Raw genomic sequence first — 24,278 nt, forward strand, 5'->3', positions numbered from 1 at the left:
TACTGCCATTGTCTCTCAAGCACACGCATTCATCCCCATTCATTCAGGAACCATGTTGCATAGGAGGAGTAGGTGTGAGTCATAGGTTACACAACATCAGGGGACACAAGGCGGAGGCTTGACATTACAAGATGGAAACTTGACGTGACTTACACTAACTTACATATGTAGGCCTAAATCATATAGTATCAGTAAAACAGTAATATAGAACAGTAAAAATCAATATAAACATAATAATTATACGATATAAAGGAGAAAAAAATGAAACAAATACAACTTGCTACCAAAATAAAATGCTGAAGCTTATCCTATGTCTTAGCTCACTTATACTTATCTATAGGGAATAGAGAGGGAGAGAACAAGTCAGGAATGGTTGGGGAAGGGGAGGGAATGCATTTTAAAATGATAAAAAAAACCACAAAAAAGGGGGGATTTGCTACACTCCATCCTCCGTAGGCCCCTTTCACTTGTTCTCCCTGTTGCTTGTTAAAAGGTGCTTCAAACACCCCAGCACCTCTTTGTCTTTGACAAAGCAACTCATCTGTCAGAAGTTTGCTTGGATGCCTGCCAGCTGCCTGAGGTGAATCCTCCTCTGCCTGTCTCCTCATTAGTCCAACTTGGCTGGTTTCGCCTGTTGTGCTGGTTTGCAGTCACCTGAACAGCACGCAGTATCAAGGCAGAGAGTTTCCCACTGCTTGTTCTTTAAGCAGGGTGGGAGTATTTACAAGGAGCCAGATCTCAGTAGCTTCCTGAGCCCCTTGAGTGGGGTTTGCCTCAGGCTGCCAGCAAGTGGAACTCCCAAATGCTGTGTTTGTTCTTTCCAATGCTTGCAAACTTGCTGGTGTCTCATGTCCCGGAAAGGGGGGTTTCTTTTCAAGGATGTCAGTGACTGTGCACAAGGCTCTGAGTACCTCATTACTTACAGGTGCCTAGGTCTTGTTCCTGTTCAATTAGGGTTTTCTGATTACAGATGACACTCTTTTCCCCTTTCTTTATGTCAGTGTGGTCTTGCCCCCTTTTTGGTCTTGTCTGCCACGGCTTGTTCTAATTAATTACTCAGAAGGATCCTGATGAAACTAAGCGCACTGATGAGACTTGGTCATCTTCCCAGGGCTCCTGCCTCCCCCTTGTCCCATCCTTACTCCAACCCGGTGTCCCAAGTAAACAAAATGAAAAGTCACAAACCAACTCACAATGAGTCTTTGATAACCGGTAGGGCTGTGCAAAGCTTCAGTCGCTGATTCGATTTGGAGGAGATTTGGCCCAATTTGGCAGCTGAATCTCTGAATCCAAATTGAATTGGGAGACCCGTTAATCTCTCTGAATTGAATCAGAAGCCTCGAATTCAATTCGGAGAGATTCAACAATTTGGTTATTGACACAGCTTTATGTTTTTTTTCTACGTACCTTGAGGTACCAGGCGGCTTGTGAACGTTGAGATGCTGGAGCAGATGGAGCATCCCACAGGAGCACAGGGGGACCCCCGTGCGTTCGGTGGTGGACCCGGAAGTGGGCCAGAAGTACTTCTAATCCACTTCTGGGTCTGACATGGGGGATCTCCACCCCATCCCCTGGCTCAGTGACTGATGCCTCCTGGGTCTGGGGGGGGGCACCTAGGGTGCCCCCGCAGCCAATCGCTGAGCCCCTGAGCATGCAGGGGACCCCCTCCCCCCCATGTTCCAGTGGGATGCTCCATCCGCCCCACCATCTCAGCATTCATGGTACCTCGAGGTATGTAGAAAAAAACATTGAAAGCTATGTCTATGGCCAAATCGTAGATTCTCCGAATCGGAAACAAATCTTCAGATTCAGCTGAATCGAATTGGGACAGTGATCTGAATTAGCAAATCAAATTGCTGTCCCACAAATCGGGCCGAATCGGAATTATACTGCCCGCTTCGCACACCCCTAACAACCGGCCCAATGGTCAGGGCGATATCCTTTAGAATCAGTCCATACTTCAACAATTCAATGAACTTATACGTGAACATAAAGTATTTGGAGCCTCAAATGTTCCTGCACTCACAATTGAAGATTCTCCTCTTGATTTCCATCTGAAGGTCTTGCCTTTAGGCCCCCATTTCCAGACATTTCTCTGGGTGTCTGGGCTTCCAGTGATCTATAGATTTCATTCTGCGGCTCACTCTTCCCATACAGCTAGCTTTCCCTAGCGGGCCAGCTTTCCCACCCTTGCTGGCTCTCTCTGTCATGCCTGCACTCCTCGATGAACCGGCACTCTTCCATGTGCTGGTTTTCTAAGCTGTGCCGACTCTCCCCGACGTTCTGGCTTTCTCCAGTGCCGTGCCAGCTCTCCCCGGTGTTTGGGCTCTCTCCAGGGCTACTCAGGCTCTTTCCGGCATTCCGGCTTTCCCCAGCACTGTATCGGCCTTCTCCTGCCCAGTGCCAGTTCTCCCTGGCATGCCAGGCTTCTGCCCAGTGCCAGCTTTTCTCCAGGGCCAGCATGCAACTTCCAGTTATGCCAGAACAGTTGAGCATTCACCCAGATGCACCCGGCACACTCTTCTAAAGCGTGCTTGGAGCAGCGTCAGGGTTGATTGAGGCACCTCCGGTGCCACTGCATCTCCTCCTGAGAGGTAGGAGACTCTTTTGGCCCTTCCCAGGCCCTCTGCTCTTCTCTTGGGACTCAGGGCTGCCTCTCCAGTCTCCCCCTGTCCCGTATTCTTCAGGATGTTGGGAAGCACTTTCCCACAGTGACTTGTAGGCCTGTTTGCCTGAAACAGTTTCCCTGGTTCTTCTTGTCTTCCCCCTCCTCTGATGGAGGAAGCCCTAGATGTTCCAGCCTCTCTAGGCCCCTGTCACTTGTTCTCCCTAGCCAGCTCAGGGTCTTGTTAAATGATCATTCAAACACCCCAGCACCTCTTTGCCTTGGACAAAGGTGGCTTTCCCCACCTGAGGAGCAGCTGTCTGATGTGTAGTCTGGTTGGCCCAGGGCACAGCTGAAGCTGGGCACCAGCCCTGAGAGATGGAGGGACAGCTGGTGCAGGGCCAGCGGGGTGAGCAGAGTGAGGAGGTAAGCCAGGGAGGGGAGGCACTGCAGACCTGATTTCAAAGAACTGTTTCTGTGAAGAGAAAGGGGGAAAGCTGTGAGAACCCTGCAGCCCATTGACTCTTATTAATGGCATGTTTGAGACTAAAGGGTTAAGAATATAGTGGAGGAACAAGCAATGCGAAGGCCTCCAGGCTGGCCTTGCCTCCATCTGGCTGTGAATAGAAGATTAAGAAAGGGTTCATGTGGCTGCAGTGAGATCTTACAATATTTTGCTGCCAACCTCAAATAACAAGAAACTTTTCTTGATAAAGGAAGGAACCCAGGCCTCTCCTGAGTTCTGTACATCCACCTGTGTACATGCTAATTGGGAAATGAGGTCTCCAGACAGCAAGAGAAACATTCCTCTATTTGTATATGCATGTGTACTCTCCATTTGTGTTCAGGGAGGGCCATGGACAAGCCAGTCACACAGGACTGAATAAAGAGCAGGTGACACCTTTCCCTCAGTTTCTATGATTACCTTAGGTTCTCAGTCTTGGCTGCCTCTTCCCCTGCTTTGGGCCATATTTGCTCCCCTTTAAAATAAAATGAAAAGAAGGAGAGAGAGAGATCTATATCATAAACAGTCAAAATTTGAAGTGATGAAGGGGGAGTGGAAGTAGTCTGGCATCTCAGACAGCCAAAGGTGAGCATGCTGCTCCCTTTTGTGCAAGTCCCAATAGAGATTTGTGACAATATCAAGGAAATGCCGCAAAAATAAGACCCCAAAATACAAAATTGAGCTCTGTTAACACGTGAGAAAACTTACCGCAAAGAAAAAAGAATAAGAAGATCTGAGCAGACGCGTAGAAAAGAAGATACGTTGTGCTGTTACCTGTGTCAAGCATCTGGAGCTGCTGTTTTGTGAGTACATTATATGCAGAAATGGAGTCTACTGTTCTGCAGCGCTGTAACGGAAGCAGGCAAGTCGAGGATTCTCTCTCTGCCGAAGACTCCAAAGTTGCGTCAAGTTCTTCCAAACTTCTGACGTCAGGCTCCAAAGTGCAAGTCAACAAAGGAGAAGCAGCGGCAGGTTTGGGTTGTGCTTTAGTTCTTCAGATGAGAGGTGGCACAGAGATGGTTATGTAGTACACGGAAGTTTAGCATTGGAGCCTTTTAGAGCAGGGCAGTAGTCACTTCTCTGTGATTACACCACTTTGCCACAGGGGATTTGCAGTAGCCTGTCCCAGTATCATTTTAGTTCTGCTCTGTAATTAATTTCCTTTGAAGTGACTGCAAGAGCAAACTGATTGTTTTTGCTTCCACTTCCTAGGTGAAACTGGCATTGGGAAATCCACCTTAATGAACACACTCTTCAATACCACGTTTGAGACAGAGGAGGCCAGTCACTATGAGAACACAGTGCGCTTGCGACCACGGACCTACGACCTGCAGGAGAGCAACGTGCACCTGAAGCTGACCATCGTGGATGCTGTGGGATTCGGAGACCAGATCAATAAAGATGAAAGGCAGGTCATGTGCCATTTGGTTGTGGTGTCTGTACCAGCCTCTAGCACTCTGGCATGTAGCTACCTGCAATTCCAGTTGTAGTATTGGAGACAAAGCATTTATGCTCCTGTGCTCCTAGCAGAGTCATATGGATTTAGTACAGCAGCTTGGGAGACTGTGCATGATGTTAATGTTAATGTAATGGCACAGGGCCAGGCTACAGTACATCTGGGAGAATGTGTGGAGGGCATTTGGGTGAGGAGTTGAAAAAGTGGGTTAATGAGATGGTGAAAAACTGTAACTAGATGTGAGTTGATTTGCTTGTTTCATTAAGTGAAAGTTATACAGCATGCCCACTGGCTGCAACTATTGTGGCTGCATCATGAGGTGCAGTTGTGTTCTCTCTAGACTAGCTGAAAAAGTTATAAGCTGAGGCTATATGTATGTATTTTTAAGCCACAGGCTAGATTCTGTCCCTGGTACTCGGGCAGAGTAGTCCCCCACTCCAGGGTAGCTCCAGGTTTGGCAAAATCTGTCTTATATTAGTGAAGGTATCTATGCAGAGGGACTTGTTGCTTTGGTAACTCCATCTCAAAGCATTACCCAGGGGAGCTCATGCACCAAGTGTGACAGTGGCACTCAGATCCTAGGGAATGCACAGAACCATATCTGGAATGGAAGGGCTATTTAACTCCCAGGAAGTTATTCAGCAAATGCAGAAGCTATGCTGACTATCAGCAGCTCCCTTTGGAACTAAGAATGCAAATGCTCAGCCTTTGTCCTATTGCCTTTACTAGGTAATAGCCTCTTCCCTTTCTAACCAGCTAACCAGTAAATGCTGGTTAGAAAGAGATGGAGGCCTGGCTCTGGCCTAGGGTTTGGTAGTATTCAATCACTTATCCTGATTCCTCTGGCTTTAAAAACCCAAAATATTAGCCCTGGAACATATGGAATTGTCCATTATGACAATGATCAGTTTGTCTGTAAAACTTTGCCATCTGCTCCCAGTTAACTGTCCAGACACTGTGTTGGGATCTTAAGAGCTTCCTGTTCCCTTGGGCAATGGCTGTTTTGCAATGATTTCAATTGGTCAGCGGTCTGTAATCTGCCACTGCTATTCATGGTAACAACTTGCAGTGGTGTTTCTGCAGCCAGATGCCTTCACCTGAAATCTGGCCAAAGCTGGCTGTATGGAAGCTATATATTTTTTCTATATTTCACTTCCATCATCATTTATCATAGAAACACAGTGACCGGAAATACCTTTGGATTATAAACTCTGTGAACGTAACACTTTTCAGGCTGTCATTGGCAGACTAACATTATTTCTGACTTTAGTAAATAGTATTTAAATAAAGTACCTGAGACGCATCGTTAAGTCTTTAAAATGATAACATTAAACATCAGCATTCAGGTTGCTCACTGCATCTGTCTGTAGTTACAGGCCAATAGTTGACTACATTGACACACAGTTTGAAAACTACTTGCAAGAAGAGCTGAAAATCCGCCGTTCCCTGTTTAACTATCATGACACAAGGATCCACGTCTGTCTGTATTTCATCACTCCAACTGGGCACTCTCTGAAGTCTTTGGATCTTGTGACAATGAAGAAGCTGGATAGCAAGGTAAGGAGCTCAGCACAACCACATGCTCTTTGAAATGAGCAGTGGTTTTGCTAGTTGTAAATTAACTCTGTATAGTGCCTTCCATACAGTGGTATCAAATCACTGCAGGTGTCATGGAATTATAGAAAATTAGGGTTGGAAGGGACCTTAGGAGGTCATCAATTCTAGTCCTAGCCCCTGCTCAAAGCAGGACCATCCTCAACTAGATTATTCCAGCCAGGGCTTTGTCAAGCCAGACCTTAAAAACCTCCCAGGATGGAGATTCCACCACTTCTCTAGGCCAGCATTTCTCAACCTGTGGGTCGCAACCCAAAAGTGGGTCACAAGAATATATGAAAGGGTTGCAAACAAACTTTAAAAATGGTTTAACAAACTTAAAAAAATGGATTCTCCTTTAAAGAAGAAAAACATGGGAAACCATGGCTTTTCCCTTGCAGGCTATCAGAGTTCCAGCCTGCAAGGGGCTGCTTGGGGCCCCCCATGCCCCACACACTCGGGTCTTGAGCCTGGGGGCAGGAGACATCAGGTTGGGAGTGAGGGGCACTGGGTCAGGACTGGCCATCAATGTTTACAAATGGGTCCTGGTACAAAAAAGGTTGAGAACCACTGCTCTAGGTAACCCGCTCCAGTGTTTCACCACCCTCCTAGTGAGAGAAGTTTTCCTAATATCCAACCTAAACCTCTCAGGCTGCAGCTTGAGACTATTGATCTTTGTTCTCTCATCTGTCACCACTGAGAACAGCCCAGCTCCATCCTCTTTGGACCCCCCTTCAGGTAGTTGAAGGCTGCTATTCAATCCCCCCTCAGTCTTCTCTTCTGCGGGCTAAACAAACCCAGTTCCCTCAGCCTCTCCTCACAAGTCATGCACCCCAGCCCCCTAACCATTTTCATTGTCCTCTGCTGGGCTCTCTCCAACTCGTCTGCATCCTTTCTATAGTGGAGGCTGTGGCAGGGCACGGTTGATGCCTGCCACTTTAAGAGCGGAGCCAAGCAGCCAGCAGGTGCTTGATTGCAGCGGCCATTTTAGATCTCTGGCTGCCTATATAAGTAGAGCAGTTTGCTGCTGGCAGGCCCGGCAGTAATCTTGCCTGGCTGCAAGGCTCCATGCAACATCCTGGAGGTAAGGGTAGGAGCTGTAGGAGATGGCTTGGAGGCTCCTGGTCCAGGGCATGACATAAAACTGCACCCTGCCAGGAGTTGGGTGGCCTGGTGGGGCTCTCAGTGGCACGGTAGCCCCCAAGAAATGGCAGGCCAGTTATCATCCTGGTGAAAGGCAGGTCGGGGCGCCTTAACCCTAGCCCTCACCTTCGGGTGGGTCACGTAACATCGGAGGTAGCTGGGGTCAGGCACGGCTACGGCCACCTGAACCCTGTGGGGTACAAGACCCCGAGGAAAGGTAGTTGGGGCCAGGCACAGGTATGGCCACCTTAGGCCACTGGGGAAGGAAGCCCCGTGGCCCAGTGAGGGGGCAGAAATGAGGACCCCAGTGAGGGAATGGCCCCAGTGAGGGGGCGGAGATGTGGAGCCCCAGTGAAGGGGGGGGAAATCAGAGGGCTGAGAGCCCAGTATGTTTATATATATATAGAGTTGCCCCCCTGGAAGGGCCAGGGCAAGCTTAGACCCAGTTAGGTAATTGGGTGGCCACTACCTCGGTGAGGGTTGCAGGAGAGGCCCAAAAGACGGTACGTCTGCCACCCAAGGTACGAAGTAGGTAAAGCCTATGGCCTAAGGGGCCTGCTCCAAGAGGGAGCAAAGCAGTATGAGTTGTCAATGCATGAAAGAGACCCAGTGAGAGGGGGTGGAGTGTGTGAGGCCCTACTGAGAGGGGGGCGGTATGAATGTGTGACTGAGGCCTGACAACGAGGCCTAAGCTTGGTCCAGCTGTAGGCTGGGGGCATTGTCATCTGGATGCCCTCTGCGAGACTTGGACTGCGGTGTAGGGGAGGAATGGAGCCGCAGATAGCGCCCCCTGGCATCGGGGCAAGAATGGGCAGCCTCCCACCTTAATTAATATCTTAATTAATTAACAACAAGGCATGGCAGGAAAGTCAGGTGGGTGGCGGGCCCAAAGGCAAGTGGGGAAACTAGTACCGTGGCTAGTCAGGGAGCCCCACTTTGCCACAGAGGGCCCAAAACTGGACACAGTACTTCAGGTGTGGCCTTACCAGTGCCAAATAAACGGGAATAATTACTTTGCTTGATCTGCTGGCAGCACTCCTACTAGTGCAGCCAGTATGTTGTTAGCCATCTTGGCAACAAGGGCACACTGTTGACTTATATGCAGCTTGTTGTTCACTGTAACCCCCCAGGTCCTTTTCTGCAGAGTTGCTGCTTAGCCAGTTAGTCCCAAGCCTGTAGCCATGCGTGGGATTGTTCTGTCCTAAGTACAGGATTTTGCCCTTGTCCTTATTGAACCTCATGAGATTTCTTTTGGCCCAATCCTCCAATTTGTCTAGATCACTCTAAATCCTAGCCCTACACCCCCCAGCTTGGTATCAGCTGCGAACTTGCTGAGGGTGCAATCCATCTCATCTTCCAGATTGTGAATGAAGAAATTAAACAAAACTGGACCCAGGCTACTGATACTGGCTACCAAGTAGACCTCGAGACATTGATCACTACCCATTGAGTTTGACGATCCAACCAGCTTTCTAGCCACCTTACAGTCCATTCATCCACTCGTAGTTTCTTAGCTTGCTTGGAAAATGCTGTTACAGGAGACCATATCAGAAGCCTTGCTAAAGTCAGTGTATATGTATATCACATCCACTGCTTTCCCCGCATCCACAGAGCCAGTTATCTCATAGAAGGCAGTCAGGTTGGTCAGTTATGACTTGCCCTTGGTGAATCCATGCTGACTGTTCCTCATCACCTTCTTCTCCTCCAAGTGCTTAGAAATGGATTCCTTGAGGATCTGCTCCATGATTTTTCTGAGGGCTGAGGTGAGGCTGGCTGGGCTGTAGTTCCCTAGATCTTCCTTCTTCTCTCCCTTAAAGATGGGCACTATATTTGCCCTTTTCCATTAGTCTGAGACCTCTCCCGATTGCCACAAGTTTTTAAAGATAACAGCCAGCAGGTCAGCGGTTGTCAGGTGATTTAATTCTCAAAAAAGCTGGGAGAGCTGGGTCAGTTATAGGGCAGGTCATGTTTGACCTTTACAGATAGTTTTGTGCGGTTTCATGTTTGCTTTTCTCTCAAGTGTCTATAAAAATAGTTGCTCCTTTTGCAAGAATACAAACCTTTTGCTTTCAAGTTTTGTCTCTGAAGATTTTCTGTAGCACTCATCATTGCAGTAGTTTCTCCTGGGATCTGAAAGTTAAGCAAGGTTATTTCTGTCTCATCAGCTCTACCATAGAATAAAAGATTCTGAAGCTTAGTTAGCTTTTGTGCTAATCTACAAGTCAGGAGAGATTCCAGGTTCCTCTCTCTCTGTTGTATTGTGGAAACTGCAAGGCTTGCTGTGTTGCCTATTCGGTGAGGTAACCAGGGCAGAAAGCAATAAAAACAGACTTCTCCTGGAATGTAGAAAATGTCATTTTACAAAATGAAGTAGACGGAGATGAGTGACCTGCCCTCCGTCAAATATAGCCAGCGTCAGAAACAAGAACACAACTTGTATGTCTCAATAGTCTAACTACTGACGCCGTGTTGCCTTCTCAAAGTATGAAAAAGACATGTTCCCAGCTGGAGTTATACTGCCATAAACTATTAAACCCATTGAAATCCTGAGAGTGGGGCTGTTTATAGTCTAGTCTGTGGTTATATCTGTAGTTCATGTATATGTATATGCTCAGTGGTCAGTGCTTTAAGTGACTCAGCTATTCGTTAAATTACATGACAGACATGCAGCTTGAAGATGTCTTTGCTGGTTGGGTTTTATTAGATGCTGTGTCGGGGCTGGAGGCAGTCTCCAGAGGTTAACACCCAAAGCTGCTCCTTCACCCTAGCACAGGGGTTGGCAGTGTTTTTGGGCAGAGTGTCAAAAACACCTGCAGCCTCAACTTGTAAGATGTTGGCGTGCCAGGGTGGACGGCGGGGAAGCCACGAGGGGCCCAGTCCTTATTGTGGCAGCACAGCCCCAGCCCCTTTCCCTTCCCTGCTGTCTACCCTGAGGCTCGTGTGCCAAGTGAAATGCCTTTGTGTGCCACACTCTGGCACCCATACTGAGGGTTGCCTATCCCTGTCCTAGCACTTTGCATTTAACAAAAATGGCTTCCTTGTCTTGTAGACTAATTAACCCTTAGGCTGCCAGCCCTATCACTTCATTGCCCTGTTGAAACCACTGGACTTGGAGGGAGCTCATCGGGGCAGGATTGGGTGGTATAACTGCAGCTGGGAATATGTTGACCAAGATTCCAGTAACAGGGAAGCCCCTGAACTGCTTCTAGGGCTCATTGCCAACCTCTGTTCTAAGCTTTATCTAAACGCAGTTCTGATAGACTTTCCTAGTTGGCAGGTGCTTCATTTATGGGAGGTGACTGCTGTCCCATATCATCCACCCATGCGCTGTTGGTCTTGTCTTTGGGCCCATTCCAGGGACCTTGCTGGCTTCCACCTTGCAGTGGCTTGTTTGTAACCACTGTGGCTGTTGCATTAACATCACAAGGCCTCCTTTAATAAGTTCTGGCTTCTGGAGTGGTGCCAGCATTACATATAACCTGAAATATGTTTGGAAGACTGTTTTGTGTATGATTCCCCTGGAGTGCTTGATGGTGGTAGTCTCACACAGCTTGTGCATTCCCTTCCCGTTGCATCTCCCCATGGCCTTTTCAGTTTGGCTTTTGGATAATACCAACATAAATCACTTGCGACCATGAACGCGTGGGAATTTTTTTCCCCATTTCCAGGCTTTCCCATTGGGCATCCCTTCTCATCCCAAAGGCTTTAGAACATTGGATGTACTGGAGGGAATGCTTGCATAGCATAAATGTGGAGCTTTTACATGGCTGGGAAAGTGGGGGGGACGGACTGACATTCCTTGTGTGTGGTGTCACAGAAAACTCCCCTGTATTATGCACTTCATCATCTTCCATCCAAGTGCTTTACAGTCAGTCATTTAGTTTTGCAAGACTTTCCTGATGGGCAGATAGACTAGGAGCTTCTTAAGATCAGGGCAAAGGTCAGGCAGAAATCTGTGTCAAATAGCAAAGAAAGCCTAGGTCTCCTGACTCAGCCTTGTCCCTTAAGCACTAGACTATAGTGAACCATTCTCCTTTCTTTAATATGTTTCTGATCTTGATCCTGAGTTTTGGTTTTAGCTACTTCAGCAGGGCGATGTCAGGTCCCAGGCATGCAGCTTTGATTCTTAGCAGTGTTTTAATAACATATCTTGCTGGATTTAGACAATTCCTCAGGGTGACGGCTTTTTTGCACAAAGCCTTCTGTCATGCTCTAATATAACATTGTTCTGCTGAGCTCATGGCCAGCTGTTGTCTGCTTGTATCTTATTTCTCTCAGGCAGCAAGTAACGTCTTCAAAGCTGAATTGTAGGTAAACAATAGATGACTGGCTGGCTCTTTAGCAGAGGAAGGCATCTATGAATTAAAACAGGTTTGGCTTTTTCACTTGGTGCAAGTAAGAAAATGGGAAGATTATCACCCTGCAACACAGACACAAAATTGAATTATGCACTTAAAAAGCAGTTCTGCCCTGGAAAGTATCTCTGTAATCTGCCATCCTGGGGCTCCATGTTCATTCTGCAAGATAAAGGTAATTGCTTGCCCTACCTGGATTGAGAAATTCAAGATGGCATTATTACTATTTGTATTTCATCACCAGAGGTTCTGCAAACCAGTTTATGGCCCATGCAGTTCCAGGCTGTGGCTTTAGTGACATCTGGGCCGTCCCTCACTTTCATTGGGGCTGCACAGGAATAATTAAACTAAAGTGAACACGTCTGGTGTACTGCTGGAACAGAATCCAGCTGTACTGAGTATAGTGCAAACAGACAAAAATAATAAGTGCATTAATTTTACATAACTAACAAAAATGCCTTGGAGGCGTGAAGATTGGCATTTTTTCCCAGTCCCTTTTACGGGTGGAATAGCCCTTTCCTGGAAAAAAAAAAATAAATTTGGAGGTGCTAAAGTTTTATTCTGAAGAATGTGTTTTGAAGCAACCTCCAACCAAGCCTTCTCTGGTCTCTTGGTAGTTTCATTCTGCTTATTCATTGTTGTATTTTATAGTCTGTACCCTTGGTTGTATTATACTGGAGCAGTTCAATACTGTGCTAGAACAAGAAGAAGGATCATTTGGGTGACCCATATTGCACAGAAAACTATAGGATGCCATTAGCATTGGAGAAGAAAGTTGTTGTGTGGGATGGAGGGAAGAGGTAACAGGTTTTGCTTCACCCTGGTATCTGATTTGGCCAAGGGCTGAGCCTGCACTTGTTTATAAATTGATGGCTTTGAAGGTCTTTTATTTCTTTACCAGTTTTGAATTGGCCAGTAGTATTTGAGTGAGGATAACTTTTTAAGAACTTGTAAATATAGAGGGAATACTCAGATCACTTCAAAAGTGGGTATAAAAGGCTTAGATTTGGGAAAATAATTTCCCCCTTAAGATTTGGGAAAATTTCATTACAGGGTCACTGATCAGAATGACTCCATGGGGGCTTCACTCACACATGTTCACTCTGTCCCAGTTTGGGTCCAGTGGGTTTAGCCAGCAAGGACCCTTGGGTCTCGCTTGCAGCTCTGCCAGTGATTTCAGATGCTCATGTCTGGCTTATTAACAAGGATGATGAGCAGACATGCTCAATGCAAGATCAAAAACTAGTGCTGTAGTTGCTCTTTGATACAGTGATAACACTTCCCAGATCCGAGGAAGAGTTCTGTGAAATCCAAAGTCATGATTAAAAATGTGCTTGCATTGATATGCTTCTGGCCTACTCGGGTAGTGCAGGGATAAACTTCTTTCTCTGTTAGCTTCATTTCCATTGTTGAGATGGCTTTATAGACTCTAGTCACGAATGGGAGGAGGTTGAAAGGAGGTTTTGTCTCCAACTCCCTGACTAAATGTTGAGTCACCTTATTGGGCACTAACAAAGGGTATTGGAGACGGTGTCCTTCACACATGCCTGTCACTGCATGGAGGCTGTGGCCATGGATATGCTGTAAGTGTGTGGGATGGCCAAGTTCAGTTGCAGCCAGTTTGGTTTTTTTGATGTACTTTACTGTTTGTTAAACTTTTTTTCAGCATTTATTAATTCTAGGTGGTAGCCTATAAACCAAATCAGTCACAAGGGGAATGACTGGGGAGGGGTGACCGGGAGTCAGCATTTAGATTTATGTCCCACCTTTCTTTTGGGCCCTCCTGTGGGGCTCTCTAGTTCTGGGGGACTGAAGCTCCGTTTAAATGAGGTGGCAAATTCATCATAGCAGGATGGGGGCTGATGCAGCTGTGCATATTTGTGCCAGGTGTCAGAAGCAGTTAGGCTAATCCAGGATTAATTCAGTTGAAGACCGGGAGCCAATTTAGATTTTTTGTTGTTAGCTAATTGCTGGCAGTTGTATCTGCAATGGCTGCATCCATTCGCAAATCCTATTGGATCTTAAATTGTGAAGAGGAGAGTCTTCTTGCCTTTCCCTGCCTTTACAAGGCAAAAGGAGTCTGATCAAAGGGAATTAGGGACAAATCCTGGTAGCCTCCATCTGCATTCATGAGAATACAAGGGGAAGCAACTGCTGCTAATGTCCCCTACTTCTTGCTTGCTGTTGAAAGGACATGCCAGACTATCTCCTGTGTAGCTGAAAGTCAGGCCAAGCTACGCTAATGCTTTCAGCAGAGGAGGGCCTATTGTTTTGTCAGCAGGCTTTTAGTCCACTTAATGCGAATAAGACAAAGAGCCAGATTCATCCATGGTGTTGTCATGCTGATGTATGTTTGTTTGTTTTATACAACAAAGACATCTGCCCAACGGGGACTAGAACAAGACAGACTCCTTTCCATGCTTCTCTTGCCTCCCTTGGGTACCCATATGGCCCCTGCTACTGTAGTAGCTGAGCGAGGATTCATTTGTGCTCCCCAACCCTTTCTAACACAGGGAAGTGATGGGCACTAAGGTCCAGAGAAACTGTGATGCAGCTGCAGTTGCCTTCACTGAGCTGCCTGTTCAGCTCGCAGGCTGTAAACTGATTTTTCCCTGCCTCTGCAACTCTAGCTGACTCCACTTGATGCAGCATTCACCTCCAAGGGGGCCTGTAAAAGCCCCACACACCATATATAACTTGTTCCCTCTTTGTGACGCACATCCCATGTCTCCAGAGAAAAGAAGGCTCCTTGCCCTGACCCAAACATCACCTTACACACCAGGCTTCTAGTTCCCCTGTTGAAGGCCTTGTTCGTGTTAGATGAGGTGCGTGGGTCTGGCTCTGTCTCCTCTTCGAGCTTTAAGTGGACAAGCTGTAGCTGTGAAGAAATGGTTTTGCAGTGACACAGCTGCACGCTGCCAGTTTTGTCTAAGCAGCTGCGGGTGTGAAAGTGAAGTTGAGTAGTGACAAGTATAAAAACAGTCTCCTGTCTGCAGACTGGTGCGAGGCAGCTGGATGGCCTTCGCAGCTGGGAGACGTACACTGTACTGCAGCTGTTCAGACAGGCTTTGACGACTGCTGCGAAGATCCTTATAGAGTCCCTGCCCTTCCCTGGCGAATGCCAGGGGATTTCATGCTGTCTCATTCAGCACTGCCTGGAACATTGTGGTGGATGAGCTTATTTTTACAGATGTGCTGGGGGATGAAATGGCTTCAATGAGGCAACTTGCGAGCGGTGATAAAGATCAGATCCAAGTTATAGGGAGCTCCTTAAACCGAGACAAAACTGGAGAGTGAAGTGTGAAAGAAAGCTCCTGGAGATATAGGCTCAGCCACCAAAGGCTGGGACATTGTCAGAATCTGTGGGTATCGGGGGGAGAATTTTTGAGGATCATTTCTTGTCTGGTGTCTCATTTGTTTATGGGGGTTGGATTTACCTGTAGTTGCCTATGTTTAGTGCAGGGTATTTGTGCAGAAGTTGTGTTACTGGTCCAGAAGGCCTAGATGGTAGCATCTAACCCCAACCTGTGCTTAGCTGCTTGCTGTACACAAAGTATTGCATGTTTGGGTATTTAGGAAACTTAAAGAGCATCATCATTCAGGTTCCATCACCATTCCTTCACCATTCCTTCAGGGTCAATACCAGAGTGAATCTCAATCAGTTGTTGCGCTGTCACTTCCAGATGTATCCTCTGCTTCTTCCCCTGATTTCTCCCCTTTCCTCCACTGCAGGTGAACATCATCCCAATCATTGCCAAAGCAGACACCATCTCCAAGAGTGAGCTGCACAAGTTTAAGATCAAGATCATGAGTGAGCTGGTGAGCAATGGAGTGCAAATCTACCAGTTCCCCACAGATGATGAGGCCGTGGCTGAGATCAACTCCGTAATGAACGTAAGTAACATTTTCTTATTGCATTTCCTCTGGTACCTGTAAGGAACAAACCCGCCATATAATGGCACACACTAAAACCCTGCTTCCTGTTTTAAAAGTGAACTGTGTGCCTAACAGAGGCCTAAGGCTGATGCAAAAGGGGATATAGACAGTTTTCTTTATGCCCTTTGGCCTCGCCATACTAGAATTCATTAACATGAGACTGACAAGGTTCCTTGGGTGACTATGTCCTTAGACCAACACGGCTACAACCTACACCCCTTAACATGAGACTGTCACTTAATCTCAGATGGTTCTTAGGAGGGGTCCAGCTTCCATCTAACGTGGGTTGCACATTTGGGCCAGGTACAGGCATTACATTTTTACTGGTATAAGTGATTGGAAACCAGCCTATGCCCATAACAGAACAGAAGTTTGGTGCACATAGACTGGTTTAAAAATGGTGGAACCCGGTCTAAGATTTGTCCCCCTTCCTCCCCGAAGGGCAAATGTGCGCTCTGTTCATTACCGATCTAAACTCTGCTGCTTACAGAAAGCCACGTAACTTAGACTGATTCCACCTCAGGCTTTTTGAATGTCTATACCTAGCTTTACAGCCAGTACTTTGCAACCAGTTAGAGCTGGTTGCAAAGTACTAAATGTGTTGTGTAAATCTTAAAATGTTAGTGATTGAGCAGACTGCATATTCTGATTTTTGGGTGAAAAAATGAAAAGTATTCCTCTTTCCCTTTTTTAAATTTATTGTCTCCCTGTTCTGGTGGCAGAATGTAAAAAGGGTGAAAATAGTGTGTGGTGAAGAGAGAGGGGAGAATTGAATATTTGAGTTTTGTTTGAAGAAAAAAATTCAAAAACTTAAAAATAATTCTACTGAAATTCTTTCTTTTTTAAAAAGCTAATTCCTTATTTTGGTGGGAAGAAAAGCTTGGAATGACCAATCTCAGGTTTCAGTGAACTTGACTTTAAATATCATGTTTGAACTCTACTTTGATTAGCTGGTTGAACATTTATTATTTTTCATTTGATTTTTAGCTTTAAAAATTTTTTTTTTGCTCAAAATGGCAGTTCCCACAAGAAGTCCATTTTTATTGCATGGTTTGGGCTTTTCATCAAAAATAAAAATCTGATTTTTTTTTTTTTTTTTTGATGGATTACAAGAACCAAAATCTTAAATCTGGGCCAGTGTGGTGAATATTTTTAGTGAAACAAAAATGCTGCCCTCCTGAGTGAAGTTTGTTGCTTGTTGAAAAATTCTGTTGGGCCAGTGTGGTGAATATTTTTAATGAAACAAAAATGCTGCCCTCCCGAGTGAAGTTTGTTGCTTGTTGAAAAATTCTGGGGCATCATTTTTTATGGATGAACACCCAAAGAATGTAGACAAATGTTGGCACAAAAGTGTTTGGTTTTCATCACAATTCTTGAGGAGTGGGGGAGGGACAGAAGACCTTTCTTCATAAATTGAATTGAGGACCTCTGCCTGCCCTACCCCTTTGAAGTCAGTGGCCAGGGCTCCCTCCCAGGCAGACCAAGATTGGCATACAGTTGATTAGTGCAGTGATCTCTGGTTCTGCTGTAACTGAGAGCACACTGCCATCCAGGTGCCACTAAAATACCTAGGTTTGCTCCAATGCAAATCTTGTAGGCAAAGCTCAAAACTGCTAGGTGGTACTTGCAAGTAAACCCTCAGGTCTTGCACTTATCCCGGTAAAGTACTAAACAGGTGGCAGGAGGGGCTGGTTCTAGGCAGAACGGGTGCAGTGTTTCGGCAGAGGTCCTCAAGCCAGGCTCAGTGCCACAGTGCACTCTGCAGCCTGACTTTCCATCCTCCAGCATTACTGCTGCAACAGGAGAGAGAGAGTGCTGTGAGGAGAGTATGGTGAATGAGACGTGCTCCTAAGTGATACTTTCCCTGGGGCAAGACAAAGGCACTCTCAGGTCTTGCAGTTCTCTGTGTATGGGAACATTCAGCCTGGGCTGGGGAACTGCAAGATGGGAGAGCAAAATACATTGTTCTAGCTACCTGGCAGGTTTATGCACAGCACAGGGGAGTCTGCTTAGCCTGTGGGCTCCAGTATTATACTGACAAAGGTGATGCAGTCATCTTGATGCCAGGTTTCCTTGAGGGCCGTGCCCCTCCGTACCTGCAAATTTGGACACTGCATCCCATGTAAAGCAACTGGTATGTATCATTCTTGTCAATGTCTTGCCAAATGCCTGTGTGCAAGCTGCTGTGCAATTTCCGGCTTACAAATGTCTGTGCAGTCTCCTCAGGCCAGGGGCCACTCTTTTCTCGGCCTTTGGAAGTGACCTAGCTCATACGAGTAATATGGTATTAAGAATGATCTGGCCAGGACTTGCCTCTGCTTGCTAGATGTGGAAGCCAGTAATGTCTTATTTGCTGATGATGGTGCTAGTTTGCTCAGCAGCAGCTGCCCATGGCATTGCTGAGAGATCTCCCTTACTGGCTCAGTGCCAAAGTCACTACCATTATGCTGACCAGCTCTGCCCTGCTACAGCTACGTACTGCAGTTCAGGAACTCCCAGTTAACGCCGTTCCCTAGTGGAGACTGTTGTTATGCCAAGAAATGAAGAATCTGTGCTTGGGAGAGAGGATTTCAAAGTGAACATTGTGCCTGGGCTAGAGGAAGCTTGTGGCAAGTGTGTCAATCGAGCTGCCTGTGAGAGAGATGAGCTCTTGCACTGAATCACTTGGGCTGGTTGTTTCAGGCTCATCTGCCCTTTGCTGTTGTCGGCAGCACAGAGGAGGTGAAAGTCGGAAATAAATTGGTGAGAGCTCGACAGTACCCCTGGGGCGTGGTGCAAGGTAAGGCCGTCAGCAGTGCAGCGTGTTATCTGTGCCCTCTCTTGGAGCATGAGCGACTTGTGCTTTTTTCTGGGTTGAAGTGCACTTGTATTTCCTTTTCGAATGGGGCACAGCTGTGCTGGCAGGAATGATCTTGCCTGCCTTCATAGTTAGCCTGACCCCTCGCTTCTTAGCAGTATACATCCCCTTCACCTCCTGTCCATTGTAGAGGCAGCTTGTGCTCTGCACCTACCATACAATGACTAGATTTTTCCTTTCAGGCCCTCTGCTCATACTGCACAGCTCTCAGATGTAATGTCATAGCTGTATGGCCTTGCTCACTTGTACAGAGCAGAGTCCTGCCTAGGCTGATCCTTCCAGAAGAGGGAAGCCCCCCCCTGCTCCCCTACCCTTGACTCCATGCTCTCCTCTGGGAAGGCTCTGTTAATTCTGTTTGAGGTCCAAACTCCTTGAGAAGAGAAATGGATGGGGTTAGTCTGTAAGGCCCCTATGTATGCAGCCCCCCTCCCACCTTCTCCCCAAGGTGGTCTGAGTTCCTTCCTTTTTTTTTTGTAACCAGTTGAGAATGAAAGCCATTGTGACTTTGTGAAACTGCGCGAAATGCTCATTCGAGTCAACATGGAAGATCTTCGGGAGCAGACTCATACTCGCCACTATGAGCTCTACCGGCGGTGCAAGCTGGAGCAGATGGGGTTTAAGGACACAGATCCTGACAGCCAGCCCTTCAGGTGAGCGGCCTTGGTCTCCACCTCCAGTGTTCAGTGGGAGTCTAGTCTTGGCTCCCAGTGATGTCTGTCAGAATTTTGTGGGCAAAGAACAGCACATAGGCATAAACTTGCCAGTAACACAGCAGTATTAAAATGATCTGGGTCTTGTTTGCTTTTAATTCAGCCTCCAAGAAACGTATGAGACCAAAAGAAAAGAGTTCCTTGGTGAGCTGCAGAGGAAAGAGGAAGAAATGAGGCAAATGTTTGTGAACAAAGTCAAGGAGACGGAAGCACAGCTGAAAGACAAAGAAAGAGAGGTGGGTGGATCAGAAACCTGCAGGGTGATCCCATGCCACACATTCAACCCTAGGATCCAGTTAGGGGCAATGTGTGAACACTTGAGTAATATATGCACGGAGCACAGTGATCACCAGGATGTAACAGCAGCCCCCACGGGGGTCTTCCAGTGCCTGATCATTGGTCTCAGATGGTCTCATGTGGATCTTCCTTGGCGGCAGATATTGGCCCCATTACTAGAGATCTGGGCCTCCCAACCTTAATGAAATGATCCCCACAGAACACCACAGAACAAATTGGGGAAGGGGGAACAGATTATAACATCTTCAAAGGAGCTTAGGTAACTCTGTACCTTCCTCCCCTTTCAGCACATTATCTAAGTCATGCTGGACATCACAGAGGATGTGATTCCTAGCCCACTGAAGCCCAGAAAAATTAAAGCACTCTTAAATTAAGGACTCTTTCAGGGAAGCTGAGCCCCTCCTGCCACCAATCTCACTCAGCTTCTGTTGAGTCCAAGGGACACTGGTAACTGCTGAAAATCGGGTACTTGGTGTCTGAAGATCAGAGGTAGCCTGGGGAAGAGGTGGGAACAGAACCAGCATCTCTTGAGTTCTAAGCCAGTGCCCCTCCTGGCTTTGTACATCGTAACAAGCCACCCATGAGACAGACTAGCCCAAGTATGACATCTCATCTTTTCCCTCTGAGCAAAGAGCAGGTAATTTTAGACCCCTGCCCCACTGAAGAGTTAGTTTCAAACTTTTGATCCCTTTGCCCTCTCTGGGGCTTTGCACAACATCTAAGGGTCTGTGAGCACAGATTTCTGTGATGGGCAGGCCCAAGAGCTGAAGCCAAGCATAGGCCGTGCTCATGGTGTCTATCTCCTACTAGCTGCATGAGAAATTTGAGCATCTAAAGAGGATACACCAGGAGGAGAAGAGGAAGGTGGAGGAGAAGAGGAGGGAGCTGGAGGAGGAGATGAATGCCTTCAACAGGCGGAAAGTAGCAGTTGAAACACTTCAGTCCCAGTCCTTTGCTACTTCACAGCAGCCACTGAAGAAGGATAAAGATAAGAAAAAGTAAGTGTCCGAACTTGGATCCGCCCCTCTCTGCTGAGAAGCAGTGTGTGTGTTTCAGCCATTTTAAAATGTTGTTTTCAGCAACTTGAAAAAAACCAACAGATCAAGCCGTAGGAGCACATTGCAAAGCCTAGTAATCAAGGGAGGCTTTCTGAGCCTTATGCCAGCAGCCTTCACATTTTTCTGCTGATATTTAGAGGATGGAGAAGGGCTCTGGCTGTAGCTGGGCATTGCCTGGCAAAAAGCTCTGAACACTGGAGAGGAAATAGACTTCTCCCTTTTCAGGCTTGTGGAGAATGAGAGATTCAGGTCATGTTTGTGCCCATCTCCTTTATACCATCTCAAGGAACTGCTGGAGCGTTTCGACGAACCCCCAGGGGAGACCCGTTGGCTGTCCTGCCTAGGGCGGTGACGCAGAGGGTCCTGTAGTGACGTGACATTCTGCCAGCAGAACCTCAAACAGAATAGTCGTCTTTGTTCTGTGCTGCAGGGTCGGGGACCCTGTTTAAAGTAGATCTGTAAAAAGAAGAAACAGCATCTCAGAAGGAAGGGAAAATATAAATTCAGCTTGGCCCCTTGGGTTTGATCCTGCTTCTTCAGAATTGCTGACCCCTCAACAGGAGCTTTTTTATTTTCCTTGATGGGCCAAACTGACTTTTCATATTTGTGCTTAACACCTTCACTGGTACTGCTGAGGTCAGTGAGACCCTGCTGAGGTGTGAGGATGGGAACGGTGGTTTTCACAATATAGCCCCATGTGACTGAGAGGGAAAATGGGAAAGCAAAGGGCCTTATCCTAATTCCATTGAAATCAGTCTGCATGGAGTACAGGGTTGGGGACAAAATGGAGGAAAAAATCATCTTATAAACTCCAGTACTTCTCTGTTGTTCTAACATTTCTCACATAGCTTTCTGCTTAACAAAGGAACTTAAATAGTCTATGTTCTTTAACATCCAGAAAAGTGTTTGATCCAGCTATTTAAGCCTGATCATTTTAACGGTAGAAAGAAAAATACGAGTTTTGGAAATAATGCAGGTTTAGTCTTAACAATATGGCTTTCAGGTCTGAAATTACTTGCATGATACAATACTTCAAAGCATTTTATAATCCCCTTGAGGAGAGATCAAGTATTAAGGCAGTTCTTTCTCTGCCCCTGTGCCAGAAGTTTGTTTCCTTTGATGGAAGATGATGGCTTCAACCATTTAATGTGTTTTTTTTGCTTTGGATTTAATATTTACTGGTGTGGTAACAAAGCAGTTCTGGTTCTGGCTGCCAGGTTGCAGACCCATCCAGTCAGCACAAGAGTCTAATAGCTGCTTGCAAAATACTATACAGCATCTGCCGATTTCACAAGTACACAGATTAAAGCCAGAATACTTGTTCGCTCTCTGAAAACTTTATCCCAACTCTTATTTCAAGATCTTGTATGTCAGTGATGATTCTGCATTAATGCAGAGTCTTTGGCTTTATAGCCCAATGAAAGAAAGAGACCCCATTCTGTTATCAGTTTACATGGGTGTAGATCAAAACCAGTGTAAGAAAGATCAAAATATGGCCCTTGACTTATGATGAGAAGGAGCTTTAAGATCACCCAGGTATATTTAATGCAGAATGTGGTTAAGCAGCTTTCCCTGCTGCTGCACTGTAAACTGTAGTTGCATAATGTTCAGTACATCTGGTGGCTGGAAAATTCTGCTAAAATGTTGAGACTCTTGCAGCTGAAGGAGAATATCCAAGGAGAATAGCTCAGTTCATCCTACCCAGCTCTGTGTATAGGGCTGTGTCCAAACGAGCACAGACGTGTGATATATGGCACCGCAGACCTGTGTCTGCCACCACTCACTGCACATTCAGGCATTTCGCATGCTGCTACCTTACAGCGCAGGGTTGGGGTTTTGTTTTGTTTTGGTTTTTTTTGAACCTGGGAAATTCTGGGCGCAAAAAACCCAAGGCCAAAAAAAAGCAGGGCAGCATACGTGGTGGGAGTGTATGCCACCCAAAACCAGAGCCTGGCTGGCTGGAGCCATGCCCTGGCTGCCGGCCAGGCTTCCTGCTGGAGCTGCAGCCCTGGAAAGGCCCCAGCACCCCAGGTAAGGCTGCTGGGGCCAGCACAGGTGCTGGCCTCAGCCTTTCCTACCCCACCCAGGGTAGTCTGCTGCACACCAGAGTGTTTGTGGCACAGGTATTCCCCTGGGAAACAAACGTCTCCACTCATCTGGATGTGGCCTAGGAGGGATTTTGTATTGCATGTCAGCTGGGAAAAGCTCATCTACTAGGGGACTTGGCCACACCTGTCCCATTTGATATCAAAGAGATTCAAGTTCCTAGTTAGCTTTTAAAATCTGAACCAGTGTTCTCATTTAGATGCATGTCAACCAACACTGAATTGCCAAAGTGCTGGAATCTGAATGGCTCAAAGAGTGACGCTTGCTGGACATGAGAGAACATGCTTTGGTTCCTCTTCCTGGTTGTGCTGTTTATCCATCACATACATTTTTAGTTGATTTGAAGAACTAGTCTTCAGGACCTTGTATTTATAGTTACTCATCTTTTGTATCATGCCATTTAGCCTTGTAGGCAGTCTCTGCTCATGAGTGGCATCAAGACAAGAACAGGTTGTCGCAGCTTAGGCTCAAGCTGCATCAGCTCAGTTTGGAGAGGGCTCAGGGCTGACTCAGTTCAATAAGTTTCAAAGCATTTATTATATTATTATAATAAATGCTTATTATCATTGCCTACTTAGAAAAACGCACCAATGTGCATATATTTGATGACTATTTTTTTGAGTATACAAATGGGCTTGTTGAATTCCTCAGTAGAAGCATTGCTGCTGGGTGTTCTCTGGGTAGACAGAAGTAGTACAGGTTTGAATCTCAACTTTGCATTATCCTCCATAACTTGTAGAGTGAGATTTCTGGTGTGCTGTTCTTGAACAGTCTGTCCAAAGACATGATTTGAAATGTCCTTTTCATTAACCCATAACCAGGTGCACCATGACACTGTCATTAAAAACCAGGTGCAGTGACATTTGGGGCTATATGAATATGGCAGCCATCAGTTTGGTAATAACCTAATTCTAAATAAGGTACAATCTATTTATACTGGCTGAAATGTTGTCCTCCAGAGTGCAGTGGGGGAAGAATGAGCTGGATTCTTTGTGCATCATCAAATGGATTGTTAAATAAAGTCAGTTATCTGATCTTTATTACTAGCAGTGATGGAACAAACAGCAAGCTAACAGCTTGCATCACCAACCCAGGTTAAATCAGGAAGTTTGAATAGTATGGTGTCTGTCCGTCATGTCATCCCTGTGTCCCACGCCCGGCGCTTATTTATCTTGTTAGCTGTGGTGTCGTCATGGTGTCTGTCCATCATGTCATCCCTGTGTCCCCACGCCCGGCGCTTATTTATCTTGTTAGCTTGCTACAGAAACCACTGAAAGACCATAGCTGGGCCCCAGTTCCAATGTGCTGTATTTTCGGCATAATGTGTGGTCTGTTCAAGCAGGATTGCTTGCCCCAGAAGCAGAGATTCATTTCCCTTCCTCTGCCAATATTCTGTCGTACTGTCCCTTTACTAGAATCATACAAGTTGGGTCGGAAGAGACCTTGTAGATCTTCAAGTCCGACCCCCTGCCTGGGCAGGAGGGAAACTGAGCTCAAGTGACCCCAGCCAGGTAGGCATCGAGCCGCTTCTTAAAGACCCCCAGGGTAGGAGCCAGCGCCACGTCCCTTGGAAGTTGGTTCCAGATCCTAGCCACCCTAACTGTGAAGTAGTTCCTATGGATGTCTAATCTAAACCTACTCTCCAACAACTTGTGGC

The 24,278-nt window shown here is 46.5% G+C and overlaps 2 protein-coding genes across 3 annotated transcripts in view; one reads left to right on the forward strand and one right to left on the reverse strand.

Moving 5' to 3' along the window:
* SEPT8 (septin 8) overlaps nucleotides 1–24,278 on the forward strand; it is a 34,523-nt gene that overhangs the window by 4,704 nt on the left and 5,541 nt on the right. Inside the window, exons 3-9 of one of the 2 annotated variants that reach the window (XM_006023558.3) lie at nucleotides 4,323–4,518; nucleotides 5,937–6,123; nucleotides 15,390–15,551; nucleotides 18,276–18,372; nucleotides 18,932–19,100; nucleotides 19,264–19,396; nucleotides 20,268–20,455. In XM_006023558.3, coding sequence (XP_006023620.1) covers nucleotides 4,323–4,518; nucleotides 5,937–6,123; nucleotides 15,390–15,551; nucleotides 18,276–18,372; nucleotides 18,932–19,100; nucleotides 19,264–19,396; nucleotides 20,268–20,455 — 1,132 coding nt within the window. The remainder of the gene's footprint in view (nucleotides 1–4,322; nucleotides 4,519–5,936; nucleotides 6,124–15,389; nucleotides 15,552–18,275; nucleotides 18,373–18,931; nucleotides 19,101–19,263; nucleotides 19,397–20,267; nucleotides 20,456–24,278) is intronic. The other variant, XM_006023559.3, reaches the window with a different exon arrangement.
* CCNI2 (cyclin I family member 2) overlaps nucleotides 20,474–24,278 on the reverse strand; it is a 25,385-nt gene continuing 21,580 nt past the window's right edge. The window contains exon 5 of the mRNA XM_025204071.1: nucleotides 20,474–20,971. Within this exon, the coding sequence (XP_025059856.1) occupies nucleotides 20,519–20,971 (453 nt within the window). The 3' untranslated portion in view covers nucleotides 20,474–20,518. The remainder of the gene's footprint in view (nucleotides 20,972–24,278) is intronic.

This window comes from Alligator sinensis, unplaced genomic scaffold, assembly GCF_000455745.1.
Source record: "Alligator sinensis unplaced genomic scaffold, ASM45574v1 scaffold135_2, whole genome shotgun sequence".
NCBI lineage: Eukaryota > Metazoa > Chordata > Crocodylia > Alligatoridae > Alligator > Alligator sinensis.